The sequence below is a fragment of the Galleria mellonella genome, unplaced genomic scaffold (genome assembly GCF_026898425.1).
Source record: "Galleria mellonella isolate WM207_F2 unplaced genomic scaffold, CSIRO_AGI_GalMel_v1 utg55, whole genome shotgun sequence".
In the NCBI taxonomy this organism is placed as follows: Eukaryota; Metazoa; Arthropoda; class Insecta; order Lepidoptera; family Pyralidae; genus Galleria; species Galleria mellonella.
This window is the reverse complement of record NW_026442115.1, coordinates 4,083,302-4,100,413: the sequence shown is the minus strand read 5'-3', so window position 1 is coordinate 4,100,413 and position 17,112 is coordinate 4,083,302. Positions and strand designations below refer to the sequence as shown.

The 17,112-nt window shown below is 32.8% G+C and overlaps 2 protein-coding genes across 5 annotated transcripts in view; one reads left to right on the top strand and one right to left on the bottom strand.

The window, feature by feature from the left end:
- Window positions 1-2,642, bottom strand: part of LOC113521496 (protein disulfide-isomerase TMX3) — a 9,397-nt gene extending 6,755 nt beyond the window's left edge. For all 3 annotated transcript variants that reach the window (XR_004224106.2, XR_004224107.2, XM_031912666.2), the window contains exons 1-5: window positions 2,284-2,642; window positions 1,956-2,205; window positions 1,517-1,700; window positions 594-738; window positions 231-453 (exon numbers count right to left, since the gene is read on the bottom strand). Coding sequence is in view for 1 of the 3 variants with exons in the window: in XM_031912666.2 (XP_031768526.1) it covers window positions 231-453; window positions 594-738; window positions 1,517-1,700; window positions 1,956-2,205; window positions 2,284-2,317 (836 nt within the window). In the remaining 2 variants the exon portion in view is untranslated. The remainder of the gene's footprint in view (window positions 1-230; window positions 454-593; window positions 739-1,516; window positions 1,701-1,955; window positions 2,206-2,283) is intronic.
- LOC113521495 (puromycin-sensitive aminopeptidase) lies at window positions 1,051-17,112 on the top strand. 2 transcript variants are annotated; one of them, XM_052898990.1, is made up of 11 exons: window positions 1,051-1,259; window positions 6,379-7,340; window positions 7,648-7,837; window positions 8,147-8,260; window positions 9,893-10,027; window positions 10,470-10,562; window positions 11,466-11,615; window positions 12,464-12,741; window positions 13,545-13,764; window positions 14,115-14,237; window positions 15,419-17,112. In XM_052898990.1, exons 2-11 carry the CDS (start codon window positions 6,598-6,600, stop codon window positions 15,629-15,631), a joined length of 2,259 nt encoding a protein of 752 aa, XP_052754950.1. In that variant the 5' UTR covers window positions 1,051-1,259; window positions 6,379-6,597; the 3' UTR covers window positions 15,632-17,112. The 2 variants fall into 2 exon arrangements, with proteins under 2 accessions (XP_052754950.1, XP_026762831.1); XM_026907030.3 differs by lacking the exon at window positions 1,051-1,259 and adding an exon at window positions 5,762-6,293.

Genomic DNA, 17,112 nt, shown 5'->3' with positions numbered 1-17,112 from the left:
ATTTTTTTTTTCTCTAAGTTTAGAGATAGAGTAATTTTTATCTCATGTACAGGACGATTGAGAGTAAAATGTTTACTAGTAATGCGAGATTCATAATCAGGAGGCCAGTCGTTATTTTTAAAGATATGCTGCTTCACTTTATTAAGCAGCACAAATCCTTTTTCCTTATCTGTAATTACAGTATAACTAAAATGTCATTTTAAAATATATATATAAACAATAATACCAACTTGATGATCCCCTCAATCATATCTTTAAAGTCCCTTTCTGTTTGTGTAATTTCACTAAGTTTGTTTTCAGAAACAACAGCAATAACTATATATTTTTCTGTGTCCATTAAGTCATTTATATTAGATCTGGTGATCTTCGGAAAAAAGCCAAATCGTTCCGAGTTAATCCATTTGTCTAGACTAACATTCAAAGCTTCTTTGTCTTCAAATACAGCTGAACTTGCTGTAATACAATTACAATTTAATAGAATACAAATTCATAATAACCCTTGAATAAACAACACTTTTTTATTGATTATATTGTTTTATATTTGAGGATATTTATTGTTATTGTAATTGATAATTCAAAATAAATATAAATACCTTCAAAGAAAAATATGTCATCTTCTTTGTAGACAAAAAGTGCTGTCTCATTGGGAGGTTTAAATTCATTCATTACCATTTCATGTGACATGGAATAAAACCATGTGTGTGGTTGATACTTTTCTGCATGTAATGTGTACATTTCCTGTAAAAAAAAAAATGTGAACAAGTATCCTTCAAATATTTCAATAAAATTTGCAATTCAGTGTGGATATATCAATATTAACTCAAAGAGAGCATCTATTCTGGCCACCCTCATGATTTTTTTCACTGTCGCTTCATGCTTTTTTTAAATATAATGTATAATCAAAGCTTTTTACTAAACAATAAAATGTCAATATCAGTCTATCTAAGATTTACAAGCAATAAACTTCACAGTATCTTATTCGCTTGCATGAATCATGTCATAATGTGAAATTATTTGTTAAATATGAATAAATGTGTGACAAACCTCCAAATTTAAATGAGGTCTAAAGAGAAGGATAGAGTTTGGTAATATAACCACATTCAAAAAGAAAAGTATATTAGTATCACTTCTACCAAGTCCATTTATACTTATGGTTAAATTGTGAAAGTAGCCTACACCTAATAGGGAAATGAAGGATAGATAATTTGGAATAAATTCTCACTGAATGTAACAAGTGCACCAGCAACCCACCTTAATAGGTAATTATCCTTTTTCTTTCATTTGTCACAGTTAATGTTATTTTAACTAACAATACTAGCAACTAAATCATTCCATATCTTTTTATTCTTGTTTGTCATTCTTAGTTGCATAATAAAATACAGCAAAATTAACCTGATGATTTTTCATAAAGTGAATACCCAAAGTCCAGATAATTTTAGTTTAAATAATATTTTATTAATTATGTAGTTACAACAATCTTATTAATATTTTCTTACTATTTAACATTAACACTTACCCACAAAGGTCCTTGCTGTTTTCCAATATATCCAAAGAACACAGGATGAGCTTCTTTTAAATATCCTATGCTATCTGCATGTGACACTTTTTGGATAGCTGGTTGAGACATTCGCAATGCATAATTTACCATTTCTTCTTTCAATCTCTCACCATTGTATTCATGATAAAATGAACCCTTTATGCTAAAAATTAAAATAATTATAACTGTAAACATAGCACAAATTACAATAAGAGACAGACAATCCCTGTTGTCCAATCTCTGTTACACAGATAGATTATAGATTACATTAATAAATATACATAAATGAAAACTACATTGCCCATTTTTGTTGAAATATTTTTATTGCATTATAAATTGGATGTTTGGAAAATGAGTACCATTATTTATTCATTAATAGTGGAAAAATGAATAGAGTTTGGTAGAATTGTTTACTTACAACATTATAGTAGGATAAGCTCGTACTTTAAAATGAGTAGCTACTGCTGGGAACCGTGTGCAGTCAACTTTTGCTACTCTTATTGGTGAATTGTAGAGAGTTTGGGCTACATGTGCCCAGATCGGTTCCAAACGGCGACAATGAGCGCACCATGGCGCATAGAACTTCACAAACCACATGCCATCACTACTGATATCAATAAATTTGTCACTTAATTCTAAAACTCTTGATGAAGCCACAATATTTAGTACTACAACAAACAATTTCTAATTAATATAATTTTAGGTATTAGGAAATAAAATTTATCAGTTCCAATTACTACACATACCTGTTAATAAAATACAATACAGGGAAAAATACATCTTTATCGCAACCTAAACCGTCACTGTGGTACTGAATTAAGTGTGTATAGTTTGATTCGTAGGCAAAGTTTTAATTTTATTACTTGCAAATTGTTGGAAGACAAATCAATACAAAATACTTTATGAGCACCTAACGTAAAATTTCTCTCAGCCTACTGCTGTCAGAAAATAGTTTATAAAAATATTATATTCGTTAGCAATATTAAAATAAGTATCTTTCTAATTAGGCACATAGAAATAATAAAAAACTATTATTAATCGAATTGCCGGTTAATAGAGGTATAACGAGACAGATGAAGAGTATTAAGCAATTAATCAATCACTAACTAGGTTATGAGAGTCGGCAGTAGTCTCATATTGACGAAACCTAGAAAATAAAATGTGTGTTACCTTTTTGAAGAAAAGACACAATGAAATAAAAAAAGTATTCATAGTGTTGTGCCACTATTTACATATATCAGGATTGCGACAGTTCGAACATCGTTTTTGGAATAACGTTTTCCTATGAAACTATATCATCAACAGTAAAAAAAGTCCGTTCATATAGTAGCAGAGCTAATTTCTATGCTACAGGATAAATTTTGCTTGTTAAAAATTAGTTAAAATAACTAAAATCTATTAGTACTGTTCCTACCCTTGTTGCATTCGTCATTTATCGATGTGAACTGAAATTAAATTATAGATAATGATAAATCAATGAAGATAAGTAGTACCTAAAATTATGTATGAATTATTAATTGATTATATTTTTAGAACCCTGTTACGTGTTAAAATGTCACCTTTTATATTTAAAAATAATTTTAATCATATTATAGTAATATGTAATCGAAATAATGTTATAACTACAAATAGAGCCATTTCTCCTGTATGTATATTATAATATATGGTTATTCTTCAGAATTGTATACATGTCGTTTTTTAGATGCTGTTTGACTCAGCGCCATGCTTCCAACTATTGTTTAATGCGCCAAAGAAAACTTGTGTTACTTACCTGTCAAAGAAATTAGATTGAAAATTATAATAGAGTAAAATAAAGTAACTAAACGTAGATGCATGTTTTGTTTTGTTTTTAGTCCATGTTTTTAGTAAACTTAGAAAATCTTATATTATGAAATAACTAGGCTTTTTTATGGCAACAAAAACAAAAAATAATAACAATAATAATAAACACTTTATTGCGCACAAAAAAGATATATATATTTAACACATTATTCATTCAAAATTATAGGTACTATTTATCTTCATAACGTATGATTATTTATAAATCGATAATTTATAGCGAGTTGATATTGATAAACATTAAGGACCATGATAGGAGCAATTCTATGAATGCGAAAATTTGTATCGACGGATGGATACTTGTTACGCTTGCATACAAAAAACTATTTTTACTACTACTATTTTTATCATGGAGCCATGACTCCAACTGTTATGGCATATATTCAAGATGATCATAATCCGCCATAATTGAAAAGTTTTTTATATTGACTAAGAACGGTAACATAGATGAATATAAAAGTTTTTTTTGCCACGTATCGTAGGTCTAGAATGCTAGCAATCAATGCGAGACACCACAGACTACTTAGAGTAGGTGCCGTATCACAGATTATTGAGATTATTATCTTTGACAATATCACAGACTTAATATATCTGTGGACAATATGATCGTTACCAATATTATACCTTAGATTATAAAATTTACGTAGTACGTTTATATTATTACCTTAGATCATTGGTGTATTTGAGATTATTTTCAAAGTGGGCCTGGCCCCTTGAAAAAGGGGCCTACTCTTCAAACGTGTATTTGTGAAGTTTCTATCGCATTTTGAGGTGGGCACGGCCCACACATAGCTAAAACATGTGACACATGACGCTTATGTAGGAGCAAATTGATTAACCTTTTCGCATATATACACATGCCAGTTACATTCCGCAAAAACATTGAAGAACCTTTTGCAATATTTCTAAAATGCCATTCATTACTGTGAAAATACGCTTGAACTTATTTCTATACAAGACTTAAAAAACAAGGCCACCGATAAATTATTATTTTGGCGTGAATTTACAGGGTACAAAGGAATAACACCTGAGTCCTCAGGAATGGCAACGCATGGGGGGTATCATGGGCGAAACAGTATACTCTATTATGTCCATGGTACTGCTCATGTCTATAGGCGACGGTTACCACTTTCCATCAGGTGGGCCGTCAGCTTGTTTGCCATTCTAAGTTGTATAAAAAAAAACAATGTCCATGATTACTATATTATATTATACTTAATCTATGACTAAAACAAATACTAAATAAGATTTGCACCACTACAAATAAAAAATGATTATATAAAATCTATGCAACTATTTTTAAATAACATAAATTATCGAAAATTATCTACAACATTTTAATGAACCCCTCCCGTACTTTCGACATACGTAGACGGAGTACTAGCGAAGTGATGATAAGTGAGATTGAATTTAGGTCATCACTAAAATTTATAAGGAATCATCTATGATGTTTTCCAAGAGGTATTGCATGGAGGGCGACCTAATAGCAGGTACTCATTACTAATTTGGATTAGCTAACTTGGCGACAGTAGAGAGGAAAGGGATTGTTAGCAATGGACTTTGACAGCCCCATTGCTAGCATTATACCTTATTTGGTTGACCTCCACGTGGTTACCCCTGGAAACCATCGTGAACAATTTATTGAACCCTTCCCGCACTTTCGGCATACGTCGGCATACTAACGAATTGATGATAAGTGAGATTGAAACACTATTATTAATCATAATTAAATTTTAATTAATTCAAGATAGGCCAATTGATTTACTTTCATCTTCATTTACTAGTGAGGTAGATTTTTACCTATCTCACTAGTGCTTCGTCAGTTTATACTAATAGCACAAACGAATATTATTCCAAAGTGACAACAGCTGGTCTGCCACTCTACGTAAGAATAATTTTATAGAAGCTAACTAGCACATTAAGTAGTATTGCAGTTTGAATGTAGGGTTCTTAAATGAATGTAACTTTTACATAATATTTCAAAATTAATAAGCAGTAGTCTCTCTAAACTGTGTAGGTAGTTCAATTTTGATTTAAAAAATATCAAGTATTCGTACTTTTAACTGAGTAAGCACGAGTAAAAAAAACTTCTACAGTTTCTATGACTTATTTTTATGAAGAAATTTTACTTAAAAGTTAGTCTGTTTGTGAAATGATTTATTAAAAATGGATCATGCAAACTTATTGTATATACAAAACAAAAAACGCTAGAAGTTGATAACCTCATTTTTCAAAGTTGGTTGAAAAGAAATTTAATGTAAGATTATTACTATGGAAGCGGTATTGCACTTATGTCCGAGATTTAAAGACGATGATCCACTGGTTATCTCATTCAAGAGATAGTGAATTTTGTTACGACATAGCCTGTATGATCTGTGAACATAACCTATCGTAATTTGTAGCGTGGTCACAAGCGTGGTATATTGGTGGACTAATAGTGGTGCGAAAGTTTTGCTAGATAAGATATACTGTATATACATACCTATCGAGATACTTTTAACTTTCACTTTCTACGACAGACGTCACATTCTAACTGCTCTCCATGACGCTGCAACTCCTACGCGTCATACGTAATTCATTTACAATTCGCTTTAATAATTATACACATAAGTGTACACAATTCGGTTACCATTGTCAACGTTGCAAATACCGTTATTCGGAGTGGGGGCCGGGACGCGCGAGGGGGGCACGTATCAGTGGAACGGTTGAAGCGCGAGTTCACTCTGTCACTCGGTCATTACGGTATTTCTCAACAACGCGTCCCACATTTACGATCTTGAAAGAAAAAGTGACAATGCCAGAAAACAAACCATTTCAGCGTCTTCCGAAAAATGTTGTTCCTAAACATTATAATTTAGAACTAGTACCAAATTTGGAGAAATTCACATTTACTGGAAAGACTGCAGTGAAAGTATCGGTAAGCAGAGATTTTAACACAATATCATGATAGTGAATATTTATCTATTTTGCATGTGACGCGTTAAATTATACACTGTTTTCAGATTGTGAATTCAACCAAAGAAATAGTGCTCAATTGTTTGGATTTGGAGTTGACGAATGTTAAACTTCAATATAGTGATTGTGGTTCTGAGTCCACGCTGAATCCTGTAGAAGTAAGGTTGAGCGTGCCAGATGAAACCGTGTCCATACTTTTTGAAAAATCATTACCAGAAGGTGAGGCAACGTTATATTGCGAATTTACTGGAGAAATAAACGACAAAATGAAGGGCTTATATCGCAGCAAATATTTGACAGCGAATGGCGAAGAGCGATATGCTGCAGTAACGCAGTTTGAGGCAACAGATGCACGCAGATGTTTTCCTTGCTGGGATGAGCCTGCAATCAAAGCTACCTTTGACATATCATTGAAGGTGCCTGCAAATCGTGTTGCCCTGTCCAATATGCCTGTTAAAGAAGAAAAAGTCACTGGTGATATAAAATATATGCAATTTGATACTACACCTGTAATGTCTACATACTTGGTGGCTGTTGTTGTAGGAGAGTATGACTATGTAGAAAAGAAATCCAATGATGGGGTTTTAGTTCGTGTTTACACACCTGTGGGGAAGAGCAAGCAGGGCCTCTTTGCTCTAGAAGTTGCAGCTCGTGTCCTCCCATATTATAAACAGTATTTTGATATAGCTTATCCACTACCTAAAATTGATCTGATAGCAATAGCAGATTTTTCTGCTGGTGCAATGGAAAACTGGGGTCTGGTAACATATAGAGAAACATGCTTACTGGTAGATGAAGAACATACATCAGCTGTGAGAAGGCAGTGGATTGCTCTGGTAGTTGGGCATGAATTGGCCCACCAGTGGTTTGGTAACCTCGTAACAATGGAGTGGTGGACCCACTTATGGTTAAATGAAGGTTATGCCTCATTTGTTGAGTTCCTTTGTGTCAATCATTTGTTTCCTGAATACGACATTTGGACACAATTTGTAACTGAAACCTATATTAGGTAATTATTTTTATGTAACTTTGTGATATTTCTTCACTTTACCCAAATGCAATTAATAGTAATGATTTTTTTTTCATAACACATTTGGATGTTTGCCAGTTATATGTTTGCACTTATTAAAACTGCACAATCATTGTGACTACAGCAAACAAAGGAGTTCATAATCTGTATACTTAATATACTAATAATTCTGTATAATATTTGGTATTTATAGTCTTCACATAGGTATGCCAAATATAAAATACAGGTTATACATTTTACAACATTTTTCATTAATTCCATATTTTATATTTGTAACATTTTTCAGAGCTTTAGAGTTAGATTGTTTGAAAAACTCGCATCCAATTGAGGTGCCTGTCGGACATCCTTCTGAAATTGATGAGATTTTTGATGACATATCATACAACAAGGGTGCATCTGTTATTCGCATGTTGCATAGATACATTGGAGATGATGATTTCCGTAAAGGCATGAACATTTATCTTACGAGACATCAGGTACACATTCATTAAATAGTATAATAATATTATTAGTTAATATTGAAATACCCATAATCTAACAATTACATTAAACAATTTTACATAATTATGTACATAAACTATTATATTATAATAAAATCTATGCATATATTTATCTCAACCTACAAATGCCATATAGTTCTTCATAATTTTTCACAATTTTTCATTTAGTAAATCCTTGCTCATAAACATTAACCTTATCACAATCCTAAGATTATGCTATCAGTCTGGAAGGTATTATTTTGTCTATATCAACTAATAGTGTAATAACAGTGTTTTCATTTTTAGTATAAAAACACATTCACAGAAGATTTATGGGCAGCACTAGAAGAGGCATCCAACAAACCTGTTGGGGCTGTAATGTCAACTTGGACCAAACAGATGGGCTTTCCAATGGTGCAGGTCTGTAAATAAAGATATATGTAAAATAATACTTCCTTATTCATAAAAACTGAAAAAAAAATTCTACAAACTTATTTTAACTACTAGCAGCCCGTCCCGGCGTTGCAAGGGTGGACATTTTTACATTTTAAAAAGTGGCCATTAACGCCGGACACGCGACGGAAGCTTAAAAATGGAGTAACTTCTCCCGTTTTCCCAACATTTCCCTTCACTGCTCTGCTCTTATTGATCGTAGCTTGATGAAAAATATACTATAACCTGCCCAGGAGTATGAAGAATAATTGTACCAAGTTTCATTAAAATCCGTCGAGTAGTTTTTGTTTCTATAACGAACATATAGACAGACAGACAAAAATTTTACTGATTGCATTTTTCGCATCAGTATCAACCACCCTGATAGTTATTTTGGAAATATATTTCACGTACAGAATTGACTTCTCTACAGATTTATTATAAGTATAGAATAATTATATCGCTCTCTTTCGAATTGAAAAATTTGCACTAAAGTAGAAGACAAAACACTTCAATAGCTAAAATAGTTTTATAGGAAGTTGACATTTTTATGAATAAGGTGCTAGTAAACACTATTTTGTAATCATGTCTAAATTATGGTGCAGTATTAAAAGACATTAAATATTCTTTTACTAATATAATAAAATTGTAACTAGACAGTATCTATGTTTAGTGTGCCCTTCTTGGCATGATTTTTTTATTTGGTCATCTTGATTTATTAAATAAATCATGGTGATATAATTCATCTTCAAAATTAAAGGAAAATGGTTAAAAAAATAAATTAGACACCTATGTTTTTTTTTTCTGCAATGGACATTTAAAAGATATCCAGTCACAATCAACTTAAAGTGAACTTATTCTTTTATATAATTTTGGGCATTGAATGCTATGAAGGAAATTCCCACCATTATGCAAAGAAGGTTTAAGAAAAAAATATATGAGGGGTCTGAATAAGATCAATAGAGGCTAAAACAATAATTTTTAGAAATTTGATCTATCAGTGTGTTTGTTCTGGCAAATTATCAAATTGGATAATTTGGTGTAGTGGTTTTTGCATGATGCCAGAACTATTTTCACAGTTGTTTCCCTGAAAGACTAACTTAAAATCAGATCTATGTTTTGTCTTGATATGCCAACTAGAAGCAGTCTACTTCATTAGTTTTCCTACTTTGGAAACAACCACATGCATGAAGTGGGAACAAAAAGCTAGTTCTAAATGGAATTTATTTATTACACTTAATACAATATTTATATTAATAATAAAGTTTTTTTTTTCAGTAGCTACTTGAAATGTCCCTACTGATTACACATGCACACCTTTTGTTAATATACTAGAACTAGCAGGGTTGACAAACATTATTTTGCCTCCCCTACTGCCGCCCACATATTTTTTTTGTTGGGATATAAAATGTCTCCTATATCTTGTTTTGGAGCAAAAAATGTGTTTGTACAAATTATTATTAAAATCGGTTCAATGATTTCGAAGATTTGTATGAATGAGTTATGACATGGGATTTTTATATATTTACATTAATGTGAATGCAGATTGATATCAACTAATATTTTCCTACATTATTTGAATCACGAATGATCATGCTAATTATGGTTTTTGTCTTCTAGGTGAGCTCAGAACAAAGAGGTTCAAATCGAGTACTCAGACTGACCCAGCAAAAGTTCTGTGCAGATGGAAGCCAAGCTGATGACACTCTCTGGATGGTACCAATCACTATCTCTACACAGGAACAACCTTCTAAGGTATTGATGTAATGTTTTCTTCACAAATTTATTATCAAGGTTAGATACCTTATCAAACATAACATTAAATGCAACTTAACATTGACCCATTTTTAACTCATACATCTGTATGTCTCATATATCTGTTTGATATATATATGTATGTAGAGATTAAATATTAGATTAGATATATTATCATAATTCCATGTTCAACTATAATGTTTACATTTTGTATGAACAGTTACGAAAAAAGTTGCTGCATGAAAATAATGCCATTGAAGATTGTGAATATGACGTTATTTGCACATGCCAGTGGTTGAGCGTCAGTGATGATTATGTAAAAAAGTCATTTTAGTAACATTCATATATTTTGTGGTTACTGTAATATTTATGCCGTAATTATTTTAATTTACTATTCCTATATAATATCTACTAAATAAGTCATTTGATATTTCACTTTCAGGTGGCACTTTCTACTGTGTTGGAAAAGCGAACTCAAGAAGTAGTCCTAGAAAATGTTGCTGAAAACTCTTGGGTTAAGCTTAATCCTGGCACTGTAAGTATTAATGTCTGTCAATCAACCTATTTATATTATTAGAAATGACAAACTAGCTGACGACACGCCTCACCTAAGGGAAATTACTAATCACTCTTAAGAAATATAAATAAGAAATGTAATCACCGGATATAATAAACATGAACACTATCACAGAAATCATAAAATATAATGTGTGTATGACACAGCTCTATTGTTAGGCTCTTTCGATAAAGATAGTATGTATGATAGTGTGGTACTTTTTAATTAGCTAATTGTTATCGTGTATAATTAATTATTAAGTTATTATAGCTGTAACCTTCTCTCAAAGATAATAAATAAAGAAATAAAAATAACCTCAAGAACTATATAATGCCCACGACTTCGTCTTGACACCACGCAGTTCACTCCCACATGTTTTACTAAAGATTGATTACATGGATTTGATTGATAAATGTAGTCTATATCTCTCCTATCCTCATATATATATATATATATATATATATATATATATATATATATATATATATATAAAAAAAAATAGATAACCTATTCTAAGACCTACCGAGTATACATATAAGATTTCATCAAAATCGGTTCAGTCGTTTCGGAGCAGTATGGCAACTAACACTGACTCATGAGAATTTTACATATATAGATTTTTCGGCCAATTTATCTAGTATTTTTTTTATTTCAGCCAATGTGCTGTTCTGATGTATAAGTTATGCAAAAGCCATCAAATATTTCTTGTGTGTAAGCGGAACAAACATCCATCCATCCTTAAGAACTTTCGCAATTATAATATTAAATAGGATGAAATATAATGAGACATCTATATGTTAGTAGTTAGGTATACCACTTTAAAATTTAGATTAACTTCCTATATTCCTGTGTATCCTGATGCGTTCTTTTTGTTTGGATTAGGTGGGATACTATCGTACACGGTACCCAGCGTCGATGTTGGCTCAACTGGTGACGGCGGTCCGTGATGGCTCATTGCCGCCACTCGATCGTCTCGGCTTACTTGACGACTGCTTCGCGCTTGTACAAGCCGGACACACACATACTGCTGAGGTACAGTATTTAACAATTCTCTCCTTTCTATAGATCAAAACAGATAAGCTCGTGAAAAATTTTTAAAATCTTTTAATAAATGACTGATCTTGAAGTTTACTTATTTTAGCGTGAAATGAAATTATTGTCACTGTTGTTCCGTCAGTATATATCGATAACGCGAGCGGGGTTACAGTTTCATTATCATCCAGTAAAAAACAAAAATGGCGGCTGTTGTCACTCCACCTACTCGAAATTGTCACCCTGCAAATTAGTTATATCTTTCATTGTGGTGTTCGTGTTTTTTGCCATTATTTTGTGAAAAACATTTTTTTATTTTATAAATATGTAATGTACTTTTTATTTTATCATAATGGAAGAAGGCTTTGTAAAAGGACAAAGTGATACTAGGTAACCTAGAATTCATATAAATACTTCGAAATTGTGACTTGTGACAAATACAATTTGTAAATTATAATTATTTCATTTAAGTGCATACATTTCCGAAATACATACATATATTTCTCACATAGAATGGGGCATCCCTTCCTGTCCCATGGGTATTGTAAGATGCGACTGGGAGCGCGAGGGATGGGCGGCAGCATCCTTCTTAAAACATCTCTAAAAGCCTAACTGTGGTTGCCAACTCGCTTGCCAAGCATGGCAATTACTGGCAAAACCCTTTCTTGTTCTGTAGAGGCCTATATTCAGTAGTTAACAGCTAATATGATGATTCATAATTACAAAAAAGAAAAATTTATGAAACTTGTCCTTTCCATTTCATTTCTATCCCAATTTATAGAAAACTGTTTTATCACCTAATATGGAATTTTTAATACTTTTATTTAATACTTTATTCTTTTTTGCAGTCGTTAAAACTCATGGAAGCATTTAATAATGAGACAAACTTCACAGTGTGGTCATCAATATCTAATTGCTTATCGAAATTAAGCGCCTTGTTCTCAAACACAGCTCTTGACAAACCGTTGAAAAATTATGGCCGTAAGCTATTTTCGAACATCACCAAAAGATTGGGCTGGGATGCTGAAGAAAAAGAAAGCCATCTGGACACTCTTCTTAGGAGTTTGGTACTCAATAAAATGATCAGTTTTGAAGATCCCGAAACAATAAAAGAGGCTAAAAGTCGGTAAGTTTGTTTATAATAAGTACATAACATTATAAATATGAAAGTGAGTTTGTTTATTTGTAATATACGTACTATATGGGATGGAGGAGGATATAGGCTCCTTTTTATTCCAATCAGTAAACACATCCCGGTCACGTGGACGAAGTTACGGGTAAAAGTTAATTATGTTATAATTTTGTTCTGATTGATCAACGCACAGCCTAAATTATAGGGATTAAAAACTTGCCAATTGATGTATTTTATGATGTAAATATCCACTGTGGAAGGATTTTTAAAAATTCCTTAAGGCGTTTATTAAGAGATGAACGGTTGTATAGAAACCTGTCATTTTTAAAGATAAAAACATGAAACTTCATATACAAGCTTCTGGTTAGAAATAATGAAATTGTATTCATCGGTTTTGAAAATATCTCCCGCGCTAACGGTATACATTGGCGAGGCACCAGTGAAGGATGATAGGTGAAGATGAAGCAGGTGAGTTAGCTCATCGTGACGAATTCAACAAGAATTGTTCACGATGGTTTCCAGGGGGAACCATGTCGAGGTCGACCTAATAAGGCATATTGCTAGCAATGGGGCTGTCAAACTCCATTGCTATCAATCCCTTTCCCCCCCTCTCCACAGAGTTGCAACCCTCCGTTGCGCGAGCCGACGGTGTTCAAATAGATACTTTATATTTTAATTCACAAATGCAATGCCTAGAATTATAAATGTGATAATTAAAGGTGTTTGTATTTTTGGATGATTATTACTCAATTGCGCTCGAGAACCAGCAGAGTGTACAGACGACATGTAATATTCAGGTTTGAGAAGCACATGTCGGGCGCTGCGCCGCTACCGGCGGATCTGCGGTCGGCGTGCTACCGCGCGGTGTTGGCGACGGCGGACGCGGCCACGTTCGACCGCTTCCTAGAGCTGTACCGCGCCGCGGACCTGCACGAGGAGAAGGACCGCGTCAGCCGCGCACTTGGCGCCGTCGCCGACCCCGCGCTGCTACACCGCGTTCTCGACTTTGCTATATCGGTTAGTTTATTTTGAACTCTCATTTTATTATCACGTTGTATAATATTGGTTGTTTCCGTAACATTCTGGTTCCCTTCAGCATTTTTTCCACCTTTCTTCCCATCATTTTTCTATAAAAAACTCAATATTTAAAAATAATTTTGTATTAAAATTAAAATAAAACCTTTTTTAATTTTTCAATTAGATACTGTTTTAAAATCATTATGTACCAGTTAGAAAAAAAGAACACTCTTTATCTCACTAGTTTATACCCTCCAGATTTGAACAAAAAATATACACACATTAATAATATCTCTGTTCTCCTTCTCTTTAGTAATAAGCATTTTTACTAATTTCAAATACTGTTTCAGGATGAAGTGCGGTCCCAAGATACAGTTTTTGTGATTGTCTCTGTCGCAGTCAGTAAGAACGGACGTGATTTAGCGTGGCAATTTTTCAAGGATCATTGGCAAGAATTTATGGACAGATATCAGGTATCTTATGCATTTTTTTCCTTTGTTTTCCTTTGACCAAGATATAATGGAATCGATTCTAAATTTCTATTTGACACTACCTTAAAATCATTAATATAAAGATCAGTTTCAAATAAAATACTGTTTGTTGAATTAAGTTATACTACTGTTAACATAGTTCTTTTAGAGATAGGTTTATGGATCAACACTTCAGGATCGACCTTTATATTAGAAAGATTTATTTACCAGGAATTCCCAAGGAGGTTTGATGTCAGGCACGCGGCAGATAGTAGATTACGCCAACCCCAAATAATTGGGATACGGGCAAAAAAATGATGATATTTATCGGGGATGCATTTCTTATAATAATGTGGTATTATTTATCATAATAAACACTTGAGTTTTCAATTTTAGGCAAAAATTAAGATCTTTAAAGATTTTGAATGACGGCATCTGAGATCGATCCATGAGAAAATAGACGTTCATAATATCTATTTCACGAAAGTCGATATCATCTTTCATGTGCATATTGATATTTAAAAAAAGAAAAAAGGAAAGGAAGAATTTACTATATTCAAAAGGAAAATAGCAGAAATTAACACATAGATATCTTCTATTTTTAAAAAATCCAAATAATCGCAGTTCTGGGGTCCTAAAGGTCGATACGAGTTCGTAGTAGGTAGAATGCCTGCATATAAGATTACCTATTATAAGGATTACTAATATTGTAAAGGTGATAGTGGATTTGTTTGTTATCTCTTGGCATTTCAACGGCTCAACCAATCGTCATGAAATTTGGCATATAAGTATACACGTACTATATGCTATGGAAAAAGACATGGACCGCTCACGTGGACGAGGTCGTGTCTAAAAACTAGTATGTGATAATAATGAACGAAAATCTAATAGAGGCCAAAACAATAATTTACAGAAATCTTATATTTGTCTGTATGCTTGTTCAATTTCATTGGTTATCCTACTTCTAAAATCACACATACAAAGTAGTGAGCAAAAAGCTAGTAATTATATAAAAAACTTTCTTCATTTTACAGTAACTGTTTCTTGCGCCTTTGTCCGCGTGAATAAGTAAATTAAATATTCTATGAGTTTATTTTAAACAATCACCTTGTGTTTCCATCATTTATCCGTAACGATTATTATATGAATTGGAGTATAATAGCAGGGCGGTATTTTGTTTGCAGGGCGGTTTTCTATTGGCGCGGTTGGTGAAGTCGACGACAGAGAACTTCGCGTCAGAGACGGCCGCACAAGAGATAGAGGAGTTCTTCCGCACCCACGTGTCTCCCGGGACCGAGCGGTCGGTGCAGCAAGCGCTCGAGACGGTCCGCCTCAACGCCGCCTGGCTGCGCCGCGATCTCGCCTCCACCACCGCTTACCTACAGTCCTACCATTGAGTTGCACCGCCACACGCCCCCCTCCCCAAACACTTATAATTACATCAAAATAAGAATAGGATTGACTTCCCAATTTTCCATTCGATTTTTTAGATGTCTAAGTAACTCTATAACAGTTACATTACCATTTTATATTTATTTTGCACGATTTGGAATGGCGAACTAGCCGACGATTCAACGAGTAGAAAGTGGTATCCGTTGACTATTATAATACATCTCAAGTGATAGTAGACAGAATGATGGCATTGATGTTCCTATTCTTATTTCGATCGCATTGTACCAACGCCACCACTGGATCCGAATCACACAAGACTGAGCTCACATCGAAGTCCATACTTTCGATAAGTAGGACAGTATATACGGTTTTCCGGTATAGTTTTTATTCGGGTCCAGTGATATTCTGTAATATAAATGGATAACAGTTATTGTAATTTACTTATTGTAAACTATTTATTCTATATACTTTTACTAGAACCGCCTTTTTTTCAAGATCATTTACAATTATACTAGCCAAACGACAGCGAATGGTGTATCATTTGGATTGTAATTGCTGAAGAGCAAGTTTTATTAAACCGATATAATTCTACAATTAGAGAAATTGGGTTGACAATGTCTTGACACATATATATTTTTTTTTGTTTAGTTAAAAATATTTTGCTTTTACACTGTGTATAACAGCGGTCGTTTAATTTTAGCATTATATAATTATATATAGGCGCTGTAATAGGCTATAGTGGATATTTGACTTATACCAAAGGTCTATACTGGTATATATAATTATGTAAAATTAGTGGCGCTAACATTGCGCTAACAATCGTTAACATTTTTATAGTGTACAATATGAAATGAATTGGAAGCACATCTAGCCTATTACAACGTTTGAAGACTAAAGTTGAGGGTACTGTCTGTACGTTTATTTATAGATTATTTAACCACGTTTAATATCTCTTTAAAGCGGAAATAGATACTAGAATAATATGTATCGTCGCTATACATCTACTCGTATACCACATTACTTTGTGGAACAGGATAGATTGTTTCAATATTTACACTAGATAATTCCAGTATAAACTATAATAAATGAATTTATGTAGAAATATTTAATTTTTATCTTTTTTATTTTATGATTTTTATTGCACCTGAATCTGTATAAATGTGTAAAAATATTATTTTAATTTGTAAAATATGTTATTGAGTATTTTAATGGTGCTGAATGCGTTGTTTTTATTTGAGTATAGTTATCTTCCCAAGAACTAACAATTTTCATAATACAGTTTCAGCATTGTGCAATAGATTAACTTATATGTAAGGTGTGTAGCGTTTCTGGCTTTATTGGACTATTATTGGTCTAAATTGTGATGTATGCGACGGCTATAATAATATTTCGAAGTTACCAACAGTTTAAAATCTTTTGTTGTGATTATAGATTTGTTTTGTAAGACTGTGTTATCGCAATAAATCGTACAAAATTGAATCAATGA